At 41.3% G+C, this 20,163-nt stretch overlaps 1 protein-coding gene across 7 annotated transcripts in view; it reads left to right on the top strand.

Annotated features, from left to right (window-relative positions):
* The window catches only part of gramd1a (GRAM domain containing 1A), a 36,867-nt gene extending 19,693 nt beyond the window's left edge, over positions 1 to 17,174 (top strand). For 2 of the 7 annotated variants that reach the window (XM_030394001.1, XM_030394002.1), the window contains exons 9-20: positions 840 to 1,149; positions 2,695 to 2,848; positions 3,825 to 3,971; positions 5,958 to 6,079; positions 6,984 to 7,126; positions 9,038 to 9,141; positions 10,518 to 10,832; positions 12,057 to 12,141; positions 12,712 to 12,723; positions 13,902 to 14,009; positions 15,339 to 15,459; positions 16,485 to 17,174. In XM_030394001.1, coding sequence (XP_030249861.1) covers positions 840 to 1,149; positions 2,695 to 2,848; positions 3,825 to 3,971; positions 5,958 to 6,079; positions 6,984 to 7,126; positions 9,038 to 9,141; positions 10,518 to 10,832; positions 12,057 to 12,141; positions 12,712 to 12,723; positions 13,902 to 14,009; positions 15,339 to 15,459; positions 16,485 to 16,586 — 1,723 coding nt within the window. In that variant the 3' untranslated portion in view covers positions 16,587 to 17,174. The remainder of the gene's footprint in view (positions 1 to 839; positions 1,150 to 2,694; positions 2,849 to 3,824; positions 3,972 to 5,957; positions 6,080 to 6,983; positions 7,127 to 9,037; positions 9,142 to 10,517; positions 10,833 to 12,056; positions 12,142 to 12,711; positions 12,724 to 13,901; positions 14,010 to 15,338; positions 15,460 to 16,484) is intronic. The other 5 variants (XM_030393995.1, XM_030393997.1, XM_030393999.1 and 2 more) reach the window with 4 other exon arrangements.
* The last annotated feature ends 2,989 nt before the right edge of the window (positions 17,175 to 20,163 follow it).

Here is a 20,163-nt window from a genome sequence, read left to right as displayed (position 1 = left end):
TAAAAACATGCTGATATACATGTATTTATGTCTTATATTGTTGATTTATGTGTGCAGGCATCTTAACACACTTAACAGAGAAAAAGAGTGTGAAGTTGTCTATTTTAGAGACATTTTTTGATTCAGGTTGGTCAGTTAGAGCCGGAGAGTGCTTTATTTTATTTTTTTCAATTGTTTTTACTAAAGACTGGACATTTTGTATTGAAGCATTAGTTACTTAAATGACTACCGTACTAGTCTTATAAAGGTGAAAGAGACGGAGATGCCTGTAATTACGTTATGGTTAAGTGTTGAAACAGAAAAAGCAGAAGAAAGACATATGTGTAACTTCAGGGGATAGTTTGGTCATTCTTCAACCAAACGGAAGGTTAGTCACGTACTGATTCTAAAACTTTTAACGCCTCTCTCTTCTTTATAAATAAAGAAAACCACCAATACATATTTTTACGATATTTGATGAAGAGTTTGGGGGTTTTGGATGATTGGTTGGACAAAAGAAGCAATTTGAAGAACCCAGTTTGGGCTCTGGGAAAATGTAATTTTTCACAGCTTTTCAAAAATACATGATAGACTAAATGATGATTGAATAATTGCTGCTTTTTCAGATACGGCACTTGTTTGTGTGTAAGTTCGTTTGCAGACCCCATGCCCTCATTTATTGAAGTTAAATGAAGAAGTGTTTTTATTGTCAGCTAGCATAAATGCCTGGTTGGTTAAAGAATTCCTGCCCCTGTCCTTGAGTTCTCTAACAGACACATGGCTCTTTCTCTGCGTCCTTCTCTTGCAGTGTGACTTTCTCCACATGTGTCTCACTCTCACTTCCTCTCCCTCTCCCACAGGCCAGGAGACGAGTCGGTGTCGGTCACAGATCTGCTAGACCTGAGCTCAGTGTCGGTTCCCTCCACGGGCAGCTCTCCCCCTCCCCTGGTTCCCTGCAGTCAAGCCAGCTCTCTCTCAGCTACCAACCTCGCGGGCTCGTCTCCCCCTTCCTCCGCCTCCTGTCTGCCCATAGAGGTGCCTTCCTCATCTGGCCGCAGACTCAGCGCCGACCCCTTCGATCCCAGCCCACCCAGCTCCCACGGCTCGCTACCATCGACCACTCCCACCAACGCCTCTGCCTCAGCCCCGGCCTCTGCTGCTGCTTCCTTTGTGAGTGCTATTCTTGACATCCACTCATACTTAGCCGTAAGACGTTGCAATAGCTAGTCTATAGTGCGGCGTTACGTTGAGTCTAATCACATTAGACAGTAGTGTAAGGCCCTGCAAGACTGTTATTGTTATGCATATTAGAAAATACAGGTTATCCATTACAGCTATGGACTGCTTGTACAAAATGCTTCAACTCAGTAGCCACTCCAGCTTTAATAATCAGTTTCAGCAAAAAGAGACAAAGAGACAGCTCTTGCTATTTCAGGACATCAGCCTGATATTCGCTGGCAGCTAGTTAGCTGGTGTTAACTACACGGCAGGGATGGAGAAAATACATTCCACACATTGACTTGTCGACTCTCATGAATTCAGCTCTCGTAACCAGAGATAAAAGCTCGCCAGCCGACTTAAAAACTCATTCCTCAGATCAGAGTCCTTTTTAGTCTGTGCCTCTCATGCTAGATTCATGACTTGTTAGCCAGAGCCAGCTCGACCCCTGGAGACATTCAAGATTTTTTTTTTCCTTTTGCCTTTATTTCGTAGTAGACAGGAAATAGGGAGAGAGATAGAGGGAATGGTATGACCTGCAACACATGTCATGAGCTGGAATTGAACTGGAGGCAGTTGTGACCATGCAGCCATGTGGCGCTCTGTAACAAAAATATTTTAATGACTTTTAATGCAAAAAGTGGCCTAAACCTTGAAAGAATTACTGTGCAAGGTAGTCAGTGCTCCACTGATGGATCTGGTGGATTCAGTGTTTGTGTATTGTCAGTGTGTCAGCAAGTACATAATGATGTCAGTACAGCTGTGACTCATGTTGTATTCGATAAGCAAATCTGATTTGTACACTTGCTAACGTATCCAGTACATGGCAGCATTAGTAGTGCTTAAGAGCTCCATTTTAACACTCAAATTGATGAACTGCTTTAATCTGTCTGCTGAGCATTTCACCCTCATGATCCTTATTGAAAATGTCAGACCTATTAAAGCCTTTACACAAATCTGGCCTGTCTTTTCCCGTGATAGTGTTTTTATTAACTGGATTCAAATTACTGTACTGTACAAAACAGATGGACAAAAAGAAGCCGCCTTGCTGGAGTTTTTTTTTTTCTTCTTTTTTAAATCTATAGCAAGGCATCGTCTTCTTTTATAGCATCTTTCAAACAGCTGCAATGCATTTGATCAACATTTACAAACACAAAGAAAAACAATTACAGCAGAAGGACATGAAGTGAAATATAAGAAATACAGGAGGTGGAATACTGTCTGAGTTGTTCTGATTGCTTCTCTGTCTGTCTGCCGGCTTGATCTTGATACGGACAGATCAAGCCTGAGCCCAGCTAAATTGAATGAATGAAGTGCTGTGTTGACTGTGTGTTGATCTCAGATTAATTGCACGGTTACAGTGGTATGTCTGCTCAAGCTGCGTCGACACGAGGTCAGCTCAGCTGAGGCCTTTTGCCTCTCAAGTCATATGACAGTGGGGTGATATGCCTACGAACCTCTTGCTAACTGTTCTCTTTTTCCCCCTCACTGCATCAGAATATGGAAGAGGGTGGAGACAGCCTCTCCGAGTCAGCCAATCACATGCTGCCCCCACCATCCACCAGTCTGGGAAACCTCTCCTCATTGGATATCACCAATGATGAAGAACTGCCCACAGACCCCAGCAACTCCTCTGACACGCAAGAAGAGAGTGAGTGTTGTTTGGCTGAACAGACCACCACAGGAACACAGCAGAGATGAGAAAATATAAATTATATGAGGATTTTATTAGATTGAAATATACACTACTCAAACTAGTCAGGGTTAGTTTAGTGTTACACTTGATTATTTATTCTGTGTCATATCTGAATTTTTATTTTGTGTTTTTGTAAATATTTTTTGTCCCGAAAAATAATGCAACACATTTTATTGGACTTATTATTAGTATTGTAATATAATGATACATATATGTGAGTGGTTCCTTTTTTATAAACATATTAAAGGTTTACTTTGTTAACGAAAAATCCGTTTTTGATTTGCAGGCAAGGTACCATCACAGCACTGAGTGAGAGTTCAGTGTCGGATTTAGTATTAATGTCATCTTAAAACCTATTGAGATAAACTCTAGGGTGAATCTTTTTATTCTCTGATACTATTTTTAAACTCTTATCTATTTGTGGTGCCTTCTGTGAGCTAACTTTGTCTTCATGAAGGTGCTAAACTAAATAAGAGTAAGTTATATTATCTTCTCCTCTTGCTGATCTCTCTGAAGTTTCTCCCTGCTTCATTTCTTACATTTTTCCTTCAACAATGTCAACAATGATTGCAGGGAGGTTTTTCAAACATTAACATGTGCTGATTTATGGGGCAGAAACTGTACTGCTCAGCAGGCCTTCACCCTTTCAGTAATAAACCCTGATATACAGCAGCAGTCTGTGTTTCCCTTGAATTAATCTGGCAGTAAAATCAGTATCACAGCTTGAGTAGACCTGATTATTAAAATGCCAAATCAACTTCAAAAACAAACCTGTGTAAGTTTCTCCTTATTATTACATACACTGTGGAACCTGCCAAGAATTTATGGCTTGGGAAAGGGATAAATGTTTAACCACAACTACAAATATTGAGTCGACTAAAAGGACCAAAAACAGAAACAAGATCTTTCCTGTTTTCCATCTGATCTACAGGTGAAGTGGAGTCGTTCTGCGCTAACCTGAGTGGGCGGCTGCACATCAACACCGTGGTCCGCATGAGTGTAGACAAGCTGCACGACCTGCTCTTCTCTGCTGACACACACTTCATCCAGCACCTCTTCTCCCAGCGACACTTTACTGGTAGGTAAAACACACACAGATATTGTGGTCAAACCTTTGTAAAGGCTGGTACACAGTGTGGATGTGAAAATATGGATTTTCTCTGAGGTTACACAACTTAAATTATTTATTTTATAATGATGACACATTAAGGGCACATCATGATTTTGTCTGGTTATTAAACCCATTAGAGTTCCTTCTCATGCTGTGAATCTAAATGGAGCGTTGATGTAATGCTTTTCAGCAGCAACCACAGAACTTGTATTAACTTGTTGCAAAACATTAAGAGCAACGGAGCAAGTTTTTCCAGTCAAGAGAGTGACAGTTACGGCCAAGCGTTGTTGCTCTGCTGCTAGCTGGACTATTGAGGCTGTCAGTGAAAAAAATCACTTTCACTTTTCATTCTTTGTCACTAGAGCCTGAGCCTACTGTTGATGTTTATAGTGTGTTATTTTGTTGCCATTAAGCTCAATTAAAAGGGCACTGCAGAAGAATAACACAGCTACAAACATTTGTAACATAATGCATATAATAATGATAGGAGCAAGACAAGGCTGATAATTGAATAAGTGGGCGGTTTTACGAATGGTTCTCAAATGATCGGTGATGGCCGCTGTACTTGAGGCTCGCCAAATTCTCCCCAAAAATGACCAAGCTTACTAGCAAAAAAGACAGCATAAATGGATTTGCCTTTCTATGGCGCTTTTCCAGTCTACTGACAGCTCAATGTGCTTTACTACACTTGTCACATTCACCTGTTCACACGCTCTTTCATGTACTGACAGCAGATGGCCGACCTGCTCTTCAGGAGGAATTTGGAGTTCAGTATCTTGCTCAAGGATACTGACATATAGCCAGGCGAGCCAGGGAATCAATCTAGCGACCTTCCGTTCATCTCCTGAGCCATCTCAGCCGTCATGTTCAGTCTAATGCAGAGGTCTCAAACTCATATTAGCTCGAGGCCACTGCTGGTGTTGTCACCTCATAGGAGGGCCACTTCAGCGTTCAAGTACTACAAGAAAGTGCAATATTTCAGTGCAATATAACAGAATATTAAAAAAATGTTTAAAAGCATTTGATGTAAACAATCATACACAGATGTTTGTTTACATCTGTGTATGATTAGTTTCTTTTAGCGGTGCACAATTTTCCCCCTATACTACTACTCAAGACTCTACAAATAAAACTATTTCATATAAAGTTACATTTTTCATTGAAATATGAATAATGTTGCAGTGATATTGCATTGAGTTCTTGAATGGAGCCCCTGTCATGACTGGTAGGCATTGGATGCTTTTACAGCCTAGTTTTGCTGATAATGACAGTTTGTGAAATTTCCTATCAGCACAACCTCTAATTTTTTGTGATGTTTTTCCCCTTTGGAAGCAGTTTTCTTACTCTTATGAAGCAGCTGTGCAACTCTTCAGCTAATGTAGTGACGTCCCCCCCAACCCTGAAAGACGTGCTGTAGCCGGCTGTATTGTGCCACTAATGAGGGTTCCACACTAGCTGTTCACGCTGTGTTAACCACCCTCCATCATTCCTTCTTGCTGTCTTTGCCACTCAGTTTTTTCATGCCCTGATTTTTGTCACTGTACAACTATTTTTATATTTGATATAATGATACGTAAATGCAGCGAGATTGCTTTGATTTTCTTCTCATTTTTGCTGCAGTAGTTTAAATGAGGACAGAGGTGAAACCGTTGAGTTTCATTTGGCCGGTGACTACCCCAGTTGGAGGCCCGCTTGGGAACATTGTGTGGCTCTAATTGGGGCATTTCTTTCTTTCTTTTTTTATGAAGGAGCGTGGATTGACCCTCTCCTTTTCTCTCTCTCTCTCTCTCTCCCTTCCACCAGGCTGAATCTTGTGGTCTCGTTCCTTCTCATTGACAAATTCTTCTCGTGTCCTTTTGCTTTCTCGTTTTCACAAAATCTCCGGAGACGTTTTGTCTCTTGTTCCCTCCTGACTTGCTCATGTTCTCTGTCTCTTTTCTCTCCCTCTCTCAGACCTGTCGGTGGGTGAATGGCAGCAGGACAGCAGCAGTGGGAATACCAGCCGTGTGCTTAGTTACACCATCGCCCTCAACAACCCCCTCGGTCCCAAGACCGCCCCTGTTGTGGAGACGCAGGTCAGTCCTTTTTTTTGTTTGTTTCATTATTTAGCCCTTTTTCACATAGTCTTTACTGAAAGGGAACAGAAACACTGTGTAGTTGTAACTTTTGGGTATTTTTGCTTCGTAATGGTTTCAGTTTTGGGCTTAGTTAAGGTTCCAGTGCGGGTGTCAGTGCTAAAAGTCATAATCTGTTGTTGTAAAATAATCTTACACATCATAAAAACATATGTAGAATTCAGAAATAACATATCTTAAATTCTGAAAATGTATTTTACACATGCTCAGCAAACCATTGCTCCCATAAAATTAAAAAGTTTCTCCTCAAAACATTTGGGATCTTTGTTATCATGAGCAATAAGTCCCATTCTAGTATTTATGTTAAAGGTATTACACCACAGCGAGTCGCTTTCTACTACAAAAATGATTTTGTACAGCGCAAAAACTGACCTTTTACAACCTCCACATTTATTTATTGTGTGTTTTTGACAGCTCAACAGTGTGAATTAGTATTTGATGTAACACTGATAACCTTTTTACCCGAAACGCTAAATGATATGCAGTGAATACAGAGCAGACAACATCAGAAATGTACGGAGACTTAAGACTGACTAATGCTAAAAAATAAATAGTTTTTGTGATATTTTGTACGACCATGTCTCGAATCAAAGTGTTGAGGATGTTTCAGGATGAAAGCTGGGGGGAGAAGTGATGTTTTTAATGTGGATCTCCGGGGCCACATTTTCATAAATCTCTCCTGGAAGACTGGAGGGGCCAGAAAGTTGTGGGTAGAGGGGTTTTAAAAATCTTTTCGACCATCCAACATGTAGTGCGGATGAAGCATACTGGCACCTTTGCAGCAGGTAATCATCATCCAAAGAAGCCTTAACTGAGCCACCTACACTTTTCTTCCTGCTTCCAGACGTTGCACAAGAGCAGCGCCCGGGGCGAGTGCTTTGTGGTGGACTCGGAGGTCATCACCTCAGGCATCCCCTACCAGGACTACTTCTACACTGTCCACAGATACTGCCTCACCTCCATCAACAAGCACAAGAGCCGGCTCAGGTAGGCTTAGTGTTGTCTTGTTGGGGTTTTCTTTGCACCTGTGGGGCCTTTATATTGGTGTTTTTGGCAGTGCCAAGTCAGAATTTTTAGACCTCATCACCTGAAGGCAAGCGCATGATTGGTAAAAGACATGCCTTCCATTGGATAGCTGTGTTGTAATGAAGATGCAAGTCCCTGCCACATCAGCTGATGTGCCGTGTCTAACAGAGTAGAGCCGAGCCAGCACATGTCTATGGAAAAGCCCCACCACTGACTGTGAAAACCACAGTCAAATCAAAGAGCTTCCAGTGGCAATCGTATTCAGGATGAGGGCTGATGACAGTGTTGCTGGTGCCCAGGACAAGATGATCTCCAAAGCCCCCCACAGCAGATTATTTTTAGGGCCTGACGTTGCTTTTGTGCCCTCTTATGACCCAGGGCCCAAGAGGGCTGGCCTGGTTTTGCCAACCATTGTTGGCGGCCTTGCAAATGTGGGTTACTAACTGCAGGTTTAATGATGAAATATCCGATTATCAACGTTACAAAGTTATCATTTGATCATTTGTGACAGCTTATTACAGCCCCATGTATGTTTAGTTGAGAGACCAAGAAATATGACTTCAGGATTTCTACTTTATTTGATATAAGGATGAAAATTTGCACCAAAAGGATGAGAGGAAATATACTCCAAGTGATGAAGTTCTGAAGTGCAAAACCTAAAAGCCAAAGAGCACTGAAGGGAACAAACACCGACCCATCTTATACGTATACCTGAGCAGCTGTTTGGTGCAAATGTTGGGTTTCCCAGTCATCAGTGTCCTGCAGGTGAAGCATGAGGCAGAATTAGGTAGAAATCCCCAAAATGGAGGGAAAGCGCTGCCATGATTCATCACCTCTTTATGTTTTCTCCATAGGATCCTTGTCTACAGATGTGTTGTCAGTTTGCTGAAAAATAGATGATGCAAACTGTAGCTGAGTGGTTAGGTTGCTCAGCCGAGGGCCAAGAAACTCTCGCTGGAATATGAAATGATCCCAACGGAACTTCTCTCCCTTGTTTCAGTTAGTGTCGGTTCTGCTTTCCTGAAACTGAAAAAAGTTGTTCCTCACACTTAACAGCTGCTGCTTTTATATCCAGGGTCCTTTTTACTTAACCTTTCTTCGCACTTCTGCATATGTCAGCGGTCAAACGTTTTATATTTGACTTGATGACACAGCATATTATAGTAAAAGTACATTAGGGTTTAAATGTCACTGGCAAACACAAGTCTTGATGTTAGCCAGTCAGGATCAAAGACCAAGAACACCTTCATTACCACTGACCCCTTTTCAGGCGCTGCTTCTGAGCCAGTGCCTTCTCTGGAACAAGGTATTTGCGCTTTGACAGCCAAAGAACTGGATCCCAGCCAGGAAAATAGGTTCTAGAGCAGCACCAACACTTTGCTCGCCTAGAACAAAGGGGCTGGGGGTGGGGATATCCTGACCAAGGAACAGCTAATACCACAAAACCCACAAAAAGCATCTTTGAGTAGATGATTACTAGATTACAGATTACAGATAACAAAAAACCCCACCAGAAATTCTATATTCTGGGAAAGTTAAGCGGAGGTCCATCATTTTCCATGATCACTGTACTGCTGATTGCTTTCTTTGAAACATGGAAACATGACGTCTGAGCCAGTTTTCTCTTTGGTGCTCTTGTCAAAACTTGGTACTGTCTGTCAGACTGATCGGTTCCAAAATAGATTTATAGGATTCGAAAGAACTTCGGTCTCCCACCTTCACAAGCTCCTGCTAGTTTTCAGGCACTGGTTAGATTAATTGTGATATCAGTAACTGAGAACAGCACTAATGAACCATGCTTCCTAAGAAATATGAAAGGTGGTTTTCTCTGGGAAAAAAAAAAACAAGTTTGTTTGCTTTTCCCTTGCCCAGAGTTTCCTCAGACATCTGCTACAGGAAGCAGCCTTGGAGTCTGGTGAAAGCACTGATTGAAAAGAACACCTGGAGCGGCATTGAGGAGTACTACAGACACATGGGTGAGTCACATGCTCCTCCTCTCGCAGCATAGCCAAGCTGACTATTCAGGCTCATTTCCCTTTTGTAAATACGTGAACAAAAGTGGAAAAAGTGAACTGATAACTGAGAAGTGATCAACTGTTTTTAAGGTATACCGTGGTAATGAAACTGACTATTATCATACCGTGTACGTTTGCTTATCTAAGGTATTCCATTGTTATTAGTGTTATTTGAATAGAAAATATAAAAATCTCATACTGTTGCAGCCCTGATGTGTTGTAGCCTGAATGTTTTTGCAATCATCGTGAAATACCAGATCGTTTGAACTTTATGAACAGATGGAGGGTTTGAGATCGAGGAGCGTTGTTTATATGACGCTGTCTGGTTTCGGTATCAAAACCATATTTATTAAATGCATAAACTAGTTTTTGTTAACTTGCTTTGCATTTACATTTCACCACCACTCAACTATGTGTTGTAATGATTGTTACCTCATTTGGATGCTTGAGCTTCGTTGTGCAGTTTGACACTTAAGGATTGCTGCGCTCATGTTAAGTCTGAGTTTAAGACGTGTACCCACTAGTAGGATCTTGAAATCACAACTAGATTGGAAGCCAATCATGATCCCTTAAGCTGTTCAGTTCCGTGTGTTGTGGAAACTTGAAGCCTCTAGTGCACAAACACTGAACTTCCCAGTGAAGCGGTAGACATCTTGTGTTCACACTTGGCCTACATTAAAGCTGCGCATACTGAAAGACGCCCTTCACACATGTATTGAGGCGTACATAAAATGTATGTTGGACATGCTTTTTGCAGAAAACAAGTGTAATTACCACATTAGAATAGTCAAATAGCACCAATTCTTTCTGTTGTATTAAAATTTACAGAATGTCTGAATATTCAGATGGTTTTTGACAAATGGGCACAAGATGTCCATTCTCAGTGTACGGGCACTGTGGCTTCAAGTTTCCACATCACACTAGTGTTTGAAAAGTTTGGGAGCCAACCCTGGTTCAATATTCAGCAGTGAGCTCAGGGGAAATTTGCACTTTCAGCAGAGGAAAATGGAAACAGTCTTCCAGTGTCAAAACTCTGCACATACACCATTCTGTACAGTGAAGCTCAAAAGGGAACAAGAAGAAAAACACATTTTTCACTGAAAGGGGACTTAAAAATAATCCAAAATGTTATTCAGTGCCAGAATCTTATACTTTAGACATTTTAATGCCGAAAAAGTATCTTGTTGTTGCTTCTTTCCCCAACATGTTCTGTGATTGGTTATTCAGCCATGTAAAGGACACACTGCGACAGATGCATTTGTCCCTCCATCTCCCTGTCCAGGGTGATGTGCATTTCAATCCCTCAATTTTCTTTTCTACTTTGCCCCCCCATGCAGAGAGTGAGGTGTGCAAGCTGGAGACTCTACTGCAGTCTGAGGTTTCCGTGGTAACCACAGGTGAAGCGGTGGGCGCCGATGCTGCCAAGACCCCGCCGGCCCTGCGCCGCCGCAAACGCACCTGCTCTCGACGGCAGGGCGAGAAGGAGAGAGAGAGGGAGGGAGGAGGCATGGGCCTGGGAGACCGAGGGGACAGAGGCGTTGGAGAGGACAGGGACCGGAGAGAAGCCAGTGAGTCTGACAGGATACAGATGTTGAAATGCTTCGGGTTTGGATTGCAGTCCTTCCTACCAACACTGAAGGTCACGGACAAAAGTAAAAGACTGAATCCATCTTCTGTACAATACTCCCCTCTAGTGGTTCTGTTTGAAGTTGCATCAGTGAACTGAAACGTCTGTGTTGGATTGTAAACGTAGAGGATGTCAAGAAACAGAGTGAGGAATAATTTGAGATTTAAAAAGAAAGGATCTAATAATTGATTTGGGACCTGAAATTTACTTGAGGTGTTGTTATAATATTTTAAAGACCTGTTCAGAAGAAGGATTCACAACAAGATGAGTTGAGACTTGCATGAACCTACAACGTGCCGTTCTTCAACGTGCTGAAAGCCTGACAGTTTACACCAAGGCGACTAGACGAGGCATTTTATAGGAGCCGGATAGAATCTGTAGTGTCTTAAATATGAATGAGTATAGTGGTAGTGAGCTACTTGCTGCAGTTGCAACTCTGGTATTGATGAAACAGCAGAAACAACATGGAGTGAGCTCAGTGAGTGCAAGGGTGAGTGAGTCAGCATGAGTGGTAGAGAGCAGGGCTACGATCAGAGAGCAGCTCAGGATACACTGCCTAAGATAAGAATACGGCGATTCCACAATAATTTAAGTCAGTTATCCAACAACACATCATGTTATTTGTCTACAAAATACACCTTGAAAAGGCAAAGTGCAGGAATCTTGTATCTCTTCACTGCATTGTGGTGTCTGTTTTTCAGTAGTGACTCTGATAAGTCAGTTTGTCAGGGGAATACTTTTGAGCACCTGCGTTTGTTAAGTAAACATCTATATTTAGCACCCATGTATTGATCATAGTTTCACAAGAGCAGGAGAAAGCCTTCGCAGGAAGCTGTTAGTTTAGCAGTAATTTACATTTTAAGGATTGTGACATACAGACACGGCCGTTACTTAAACTAACTGACAAGTTGATCCTGTCATCCCTAAATTTTGATTAGCTGGTGGTTTTTAAATGACTTGACCAGCTGACGTGGCTACAGGGCACTGATTCACGTTGAAACTGATGACGTGCCTTACTTTGTCAAACCAGCTGCTAACGTCTTGACAAACTGAATCACCGGTGACTTCATCAGCCGGCTTCAGTCGAGCTCAGACGGCCCAGTTCACAGCGCTGCAACTGTTTTTAAAATGTTTCATCTTATCATGAATCTTTGGTCTGAACCATTCTCTTGTCTATTCATTCCTGATAGGAATAAACACTGAAAACTCAGCAGGAATCCTGATCACTTTTCTTTCTCTTTTTTATAAGGCTCTCAGTATATAAAGCTGGGGGAGCGTTCACGTGGTGGAGGACACAACAGTATATCCACCATCCTCCTCATCGTCAGCTTCATGTGAGTTCAAGTGTGTGTGTGTACTGTGTGTGTGTGTTTGTGTCCTTGAATAACAGCAGGCTCTCTGAATCCTTGCTCTGAGCTTCTCCTCTGGCTATTTTTAACTCCAGCATGTTTTATATTTTACTGCACACTGATCACATGAGTCTTGTGTCTTATTCACTAGTCATGTCACACACAATGAGTTACTCAGAATGTCTTTAAATACAGATTATGTTATGTAAAAGAGGGATTTTCCGCATGTACAGATATAGAGATCAGTACAGTCCACACATAAACTCATGTGTTGTCCTTGCATGCGCTCCTCCTTTGTAGTATAGAACGTCCATTCCTATATAAATAAAGGAATTATAAAGAGGAATTATAGGAGTTCCTATCTGATCAAATCCTTGGTTTGATTGTATATTTTTAATTATATTGGCTTTCTGCTGTTGTTGCTATCCACGTCTGAATGCAACCTCATTCAAACACGTTGGATATCGATCTTCTGCATACTAACAGCCTCACTATGCCTTTCTTGCTATTTCTCTCCTTCTCTCCCTTTCTTTCTGCAATACTTCTTGTGAATAGGATCTGTATCAGGTTCGTATGAGAGGCTCTGATTTTATAACACACTGGCTGCATAAATAAGAACTTTGTTAATGATACAGGAAAAATCCACCCTTCTACACTCCCAAGGTGACCTCAGATTGAACATGAAACAAATTTCTGGCAATAATTTCTTCATGCAGATTGGCTACAAACATCAAAAGAACTCGACAGATGACGAAGTTGCTTCATATTCGGTGTTAAAGCGCCTTTAAGTCCCTTTCAGAGTTGTAGTTTGGTTAATTTGGTCTTATAAAACAAAGAAAGACTGCGGGTTGTTGTCTGGTTCTGAAACAGATTCTGCTGGCTGTCAGGAAGTCATGCAGCACTTTATTGTATCTTACGTTTTTATTGATCTCTCCAGTGTTCTTTAGACCAGTGGTCCCCAGACATTTTTGCAGTGCACCCCTCTTTTGCTGGCAAACCCCAAAAGAATGTATATTAAATCTTGTCTGTATTTGATACAGAACTGCAACTTCAGTGTGACATTGGTAAAGTGGCTCTGCCTCTTGCTTTTTTTCTGAAGAAATCGAAAGGCTTGTTTTTGTGTTCTGGATGTCTGGTCTCAAGTGGTGTCTTAACTTATTGTGCTAAATACTGGCTAATAAGCTAATAGTTTGAGACACAGAAGACACTGTGATCTGTCTTCTTCACCCACCGTTGTGTTGGTGAAGACGAGGGAGAGAGAGACGTCTTGTCATTTCTTCTTGCCTTATTTTTGGTCTTTTCACACCCCCAAGTGAATAATAATTGTCTGTTGAAGCTTTGAAAACACATACAAAAAATGACCTCAAAAGTATCTGAAGTACAGCTGTCGGGTTTTGTGAAGTGGCATTGAATGATAATCACACATCTACTGGAGTAAAATCCTGTCGTAGGTCTGTTTGTTTTCAGACCACAAACAAACTGTACCTCTTGGAAGCAGACCCTCCTTTTCAGACGGTTTCATTGCTTCGGAACATATGAAGTAGATGTATGATGGTAATAGATGTTTGCGATACTGACATTTGTCTCGGGGTGGATTTTTCCTAAAACAAACTTGCATTGTGTTGTGAGTAAGTGCTGAGTTGTGTACCAAACACCAGCGTGTCTGCTCATTTTGTGCCATCTGTTTTGGCATTTTGCTGTTGACGATTTCTGCTAATACTCTCCTCTCTCTCTGTCCCCGTCAGTCTGGTGGTGCTGGTGGCTCTCAACATGCTGCTGTTCTACAAGCTGTACGCTCTGGAAAGAGCGGCCCATACACTGGAGACGTGGCACTCCTATTCTGTTGCTGACAGGTAAACACGCTGCAATCTTTCCATACAAATATCTGCTCTCTTTTATGGTGTTAATTGGCGTTTGGTCTCAGGTTGTTCCCCTGGGATCTGAGGACTGAAATATCCCTCTGAGTTTAAAGTTACTGCATAGCAACACATCTTCCCTTTTGGTAGAGTAAGTAGATAGGAAGCTAAGATGATCAATATTTCATTTGTATCAACATCACCAGTGTGTGGAAGGTGTCATTTAAAATGATGAACCCACGATGAATCATCGACATTTCAGCTCATTACTTCGGTTCACTCTCTGTGTTCTAATCAACAAAACTCACGGTTTTCTCATGGACTCTCATCAGTGTCCACCTTCGATGCAGCGGGCAGCAAAAAAACTCACAGTTTGCTACCTGCTTAGCACCAGAACCAGAGTTTGGGTTCAGGAAACACATCTGAATAAATAAATGGTTGTTCTGTGTGTGCTGGCTTTGTAAACTGTTTGCTAACAAGTGCGCCATATGAACTTCAGCATTGTAATGCTATATAAGAAGTAAAACACTGATTACATAAAAGTTGGGAATGATGCGTTAAACATTTTTTAAACTTTATGACCAATATTTAATCAAATACAGTACATGGACACATTTTTTCACGTTAAAACCGATTAACTTTTTGTTTTCTTGTAAATCTATACGTACATTATCTTATCTATGGCAGTGAATTCTACTGCATTAGGGTTATTTAAAATATTATTATTTCAAGTTTATATGAAGCTTCAAGCCTGGCAGGACTTAATAATTGTGAAATTAAACTGAAGTGTTTCATCTGCTAAAAAACAACAACTTTGTTTTCCTTCCTTTAAAGGGACACTACATAGTTTTGTAGAGGAAATTCAAACACAGAATCTTAACAATTATAATACCAATAAGGTAATAATACAAACTTAGAAATACATAACTCAATAAACAAGCTGTTCTCAGAGGAAAATTAGGTCTCCAGGACACTGTTTGAAGCTAGAAAGGTGGCAGTCAATTTCAGTCAATGAAGATCTTTAAGTTCTGGATAAAATGTGTTCCTCAAAACTACATAGTGCACCTTTAAGGGTAATTGTTATTTAGTTAGACTGAATACCATGAGCTTGTTAAACAGAGAAAATGTCATAGTTGCAGCCCTCTAAGTGATATGTGAGTGTGCAGCTTATTCCTTGATGCCCCCTTGTGGTCACAAATCCCTTATTGCAAGTTTAAACACATTTAATGACTTTATGGAATACCAAATTCTCTCCCCATACCTCCTCGCTCCTTTTGTCGTCGTCCTCACCCATTTTAACGCCTCCTCTTCTCCTCCTCTTCTCAGTCCTTTGCCCCAGACGGCTGGAGAGTGGGCTCAGGTCTTGCAGCTTCAGCGGCAGTTTCACCAGGCTCAGCTCAGCAAGTGGCAGCAGATCCTGCAGTCCTCTGTCACGCTTCTCGACCAGGTGTGTGTCTATGTGTGTGTGTGTGTGTTTCTATTGCTGGTAACCTGTGACGTTACAAGCGAAGTCCCCTACGTGTCTAATTTACAAAAAATACATGCATTTGCAAGACCTCATGTATGATATGCGATATATATACTGTCAGATTGATGTTTGTAATTAATGTTTTTATATTTCATGTGATTGGTAGAAGACTCGCAGCCACTTCCAATTTATGTCTTCTCATTATCACAAACTACCAGTGGTGGAAAGATTACTGAAAACCTGGACAGTTACATTACTGAAATACTAGTTACAAGTAAAGCTACTGGTATTCAAATAATACTCAAGTAAAAGTACAAAGTGTTCTTCCCAAACACTACTCAGAGTATTAGTTACTTTTCAACTGCCGATGTTTAATGCATTATTGATGACATACGTTCAATCAAAGATGTTTCTGTTTCTTCAGCTCTTCAGTCTAGATTCTCCAAACCTGCACTTGCTGCTCAGTTTTATGTTTTTTTGTTTCTATATTAGTGTTTTTGTGTTCAGAAATGGATTATACACTGTTTTGTTTATATGTTTATATATGTTTATATTTTTGCTGAAATTTGTAAAACTGGAAGATGACAAACGATCTAACAGTGATGTTGTCTTGTAATCACATGTGGGACGTGGACATAAAGGTACAAATACCCCGAAAAAAAAATGATTAATTACAGTATTTTAAAGTATTTTGATTAGATGTAATTAGTTACTACCCCCTGCAAACTATTTGCCTGATGAAAATCTCATCTCAAATTATTATGTTTTTGCAAGTTAGACAGTGTGTTGAAGTTTGCTTACAGCTTGCGGTCTGCTCGTCCCACTCCTTCACACCTGCCTCCTGAACAGGATGTGCAAAGTATTTTCTGTTCACTCTGGGAAGCAAAATGCTTGTAGCTCAATTCTGCAGTGGACAAGAAATCTCATTTAAACTTCTTGTGCTGGATCATCACGACATTATGTAATCCAGTATATCTGACCTCTGACCACTTCTTACCTCCCAGATGAAGCAGTCTTTAGAAAAGCTCCACCGGGGCATCGTGGTCCCAGAGGTGCAGCAGGATCCCCCAGACGATCCGCTCACAGAGTCCCTGACTGAAGCCTGAGTGCTGCCTCTCCCGGTCAACACTGCCCCGCTGACTGCCTCCCATCGCTGAACACACCCTGGTGGAGAAGAAGGGGCTGCTCGACTTGGATCAGGACACAACCAGGAGTGGGACATGCAGGGCGGACGGGGCGGGGGACTTCATTACCCACAACTCTCCTCACCTGACTGACTTGAAATGGCGACGCTCGCCTTCAGCCTCAACCAGAGTCAACTATAGCGAACTCACTCAGACTGGAAGCTATCAGGACCACAGCAATAATTTATCTGTATGTACTGTATGGGAACAGGCCACTGGTGGGCCGATTCAGACCATCCATTCCTCACGAAACATTTCAAAAATGGCCAACTGCATTTCAGAATAACTTCATTTCAGACCTGCTTCATTTTCAGACTATCACAGACTTCAGTTCCTCTTCTGACATGCCGCATTTCATAGGTGCAACAGGGAGGAATTAGTGATTTCTGGTCAGTCCTGGGAATCCTGGGCCTGCTGATTTAAAAAAAAAAAGAAAAAAAAGAAAAAAAAGAAAAAGAAAAGTGGGGGACGCCACCTGCTGTGTGGATGTGACGAACAAACACCCGGGAGGAGAAGGGAGTGCGCCGGCAGGAGCAGGACGCCTCTCTCGCTCGTTCCCTCAGGGATTTCTTTTGTTCTCACGTCCGAGTCGAGCCCCTTTCGAAGGCTTTCAGTCCTCCGAGAAAGGGGACGAGGAACATTTCAACACCAGACACTTTAGTTTTCACCCTTATCGTTCAGATGTGAGTTGTACATCTGAAGATAAAAAAACTCCCCCAAACACCCTCCCACTCCTCCCAGGCTCTTCTGGGTTTTATCGTTTTTCAAAATCAGTGTGTTGGGTCGTCTGTCTTTAAGCTGCGTCTGACTGCTTCTCGGACTGTTACAGTATTTATTATTACCGGTGACTTTTTTGACCTGAAGTCCTGTCCTGCTCTTAAGAAGTCATTTGGTGGGTATTTTGTGCTCTGATTTGCTGTTGCGGACCAAGAGGAGCTACGCGAGAAGGATTACTGTCACAGCAATAATGGCAATAGTGATTCTAGTACTTTTTGAATGTTTCAAACAAAGTAGTATATAATAATAATGATGATGATGATGATGATGACTTGTGTGTGTGAATGTGTGTAGAGGCAGTGAAAACAAACCCAAGCAAAGAAGATGTTTGACTGGACAGATGTGTGCGTGCGTGTTCAGGAGGAGTCCTCAACGTTTTCAGATGTTACATTTTCATATTAGCGTTTGTGTTTTTGGAGATTTTCTTCATCACGTTTGGTTGCTTACTCTTTGTATCTCAGAGCCAGACCTCCAATAGTTCAGGATTTAAGGTAGGCTTGATCAGGTAGGAGCCGAAATATCAGAACTTTGTTGTCCAACTGGGCCGGGGCATTTCAAAACAAAAAGGACCAACCAGGATTTTGTAGGCCCAGGTGAAGAAAAAAAAAAGGGAATCTGTTTTGCAGTATTGTTCTTTTCTTGTGTGTTTTTGTTTATAAGATTAATTTGATTCACTTGTTGTTTTTTTCTTTTTATTCAGTTCTTTTTTTTTTGTCATTTTCTATCGACTTTATTCGCTGTTTGTTTTCAGCCAGTCCTCTCCGTCCGCCTGACTCTGGCCTCTGATTATGTGAACACAACTCGCCCATCTGTACCGTTTCCTTCCCCTCTTCACTCAGCCCCACTCTTCCTCTCTTTCCTCTACGTGCTCTCCCTCCTCACCCGCTCTCTCTCTCTCTGTTTCACTGAAAACGTCAGCTACAGAAGCATGTGGGCCATGCTGTGCGTGGCCAGCCGCGGATGACAAAAGGGTGTAATATTTATTAAGGGGGGAGGGAGGGAGGGAGGGGGAGGGTCTGGGGTAGACGGAGGTAGAGAGAGAGATGGTTCAGGAGCGGGGATGAGAATGTACTGTAAAGATGTGATTGTACACCACGACATGGAGAGAAATGAAAAGTTCTAAAACATGCATCAACTCCTTGGTCGTCTTTGAGTCTGTGTGTGTTTTCACCTTAAAAAGATTTGGGTCAGAATACAGAAGAGCTGTTTGTTATGTGGTCAACAAAAAGTAATTTGATGGTAAAAAAACAATAATGTTCATTATGATATATCAAAGCCGAGATGAAGTTGTGAAGGCTCTTCACAGTAAAAGCATCTTTCGACTGAGTGGGTGAAGGCAAGTATTACACAGGAGAACAGTCTGGTAAGTTCAGAAAATTCATACTTGACTGTATTGCAGCCTTTAAAACAGGAAAACACTTTTGACGAATCACAAAATTAAGAAATACCTACATTTACCTGATATATAGTCTCGTATAGAGATGACAATATAATCTCTCATATATTGATCAGCCCTGGCTGTAGCTAACGATTGTTTTCATTTCATAAATTTAAATAATGTCTTCAAATGTTTTTTTGATAGCCATCCAGTTAACTATCACATATACAAAGAAAAGCAGCTCACAAATGAGAAAAGTTTGGATTTCTTATTTAAAATTGACCAAAATCATTTTAAAAATAGTCTCAGATTAATTATCTATCAATCATCTCTACTATATTTTTAAGTATAACATCATCTCTTGATAAAATCAAGGACAATTGCTCGACAATTCTGAGTTCACACCGTGACAAGAGATTGGCGCCTGTAACATAAAGGAACAGTTCATCCAAAAAGTAAAATTTTGTCATTATAAACTCATGCAAAAGGAAATTCGCGTGTAACTGCGTTGTCCACAAAACATTTCTGGAGCTTCACAGCGAACATTGCCACATTTATTTGCTTACAAACAGAAAACAAATGACATTTTTTTTTTTAAAAAACCTTCATATAAGCCAAAACTCTCCACTGTAGTTGCTAAGCTAAAAGCATTAGCACGCACATGATTTACCGCACGCTGAGGGTGTTAAAAACGACTTGGATTATGCCAGATGAGCTGTTTGGAGACATTTTGTTTGGTTTTTTTTACATTATAAAACGGGGAGAATGATGCAGCACTGTTCCCGAAGCTCCAGAAATGTTCTGAATTTTTCATTTTTGGGTGAACTGTCCATTCAACCGATCTTACCCAGAGAGAAATTCTCTGTTCAAGAAAATCCATTCACAAGATAGAAGCACTGACTCAGGGACGCGTCATTTGCTGCCGTCTTTGAGCAGGTCGAGGTCACAGACTCTGTCGTCTAACCAGAGGAGAAGGGTTTGAATCCCAGAATCTGCCGGGAAAACATTACTGCAGCTGGTGTTCAGCAAAGATCGGACTGAGCATGGTGGGTGATATCAAGGCTCGTTTACGTCCCAACATGTGTACAGAATGAAAAACAACTGTATGGCTGGATAATTTCAGTAGACATGTTTCTTTTTAGGGGCCTTTAAAAGGTTAATTCCACCAATTTTACACATCAAAGTATGTCTTACAGCTTCTGGGAGTGCTGGTGCTTCAGTTGGAAAAAGTAGTATAAAAAGCCTTTTGAGGCTTCAGAGGAAGCTGCAATTTCCCCCAGTGATGTCACTCAGTAGTTAGGTTGCATTGTGGGTAATGTAGGCACCAGGTTTAGTAAGGAAAAG

The sequence above is a fragment of the Sparus aurata genome, chromosome 17, assembly GCF_900880675.1.
Source record: "Sparus aurata chromosome 17, fSpaAur1.1, whole genome shotgun sequence".
NCBI lineage: Eukaryota > Metazoa > Chordata > Actinopteri > Spariformes > Sparidae > Sparus > Sparus aurata.
The sequence above is the reverse complement of the archived record's forward strand: the minus strand, read 5'-3'. Positions and strand labels throughout refer to the sequence as shown.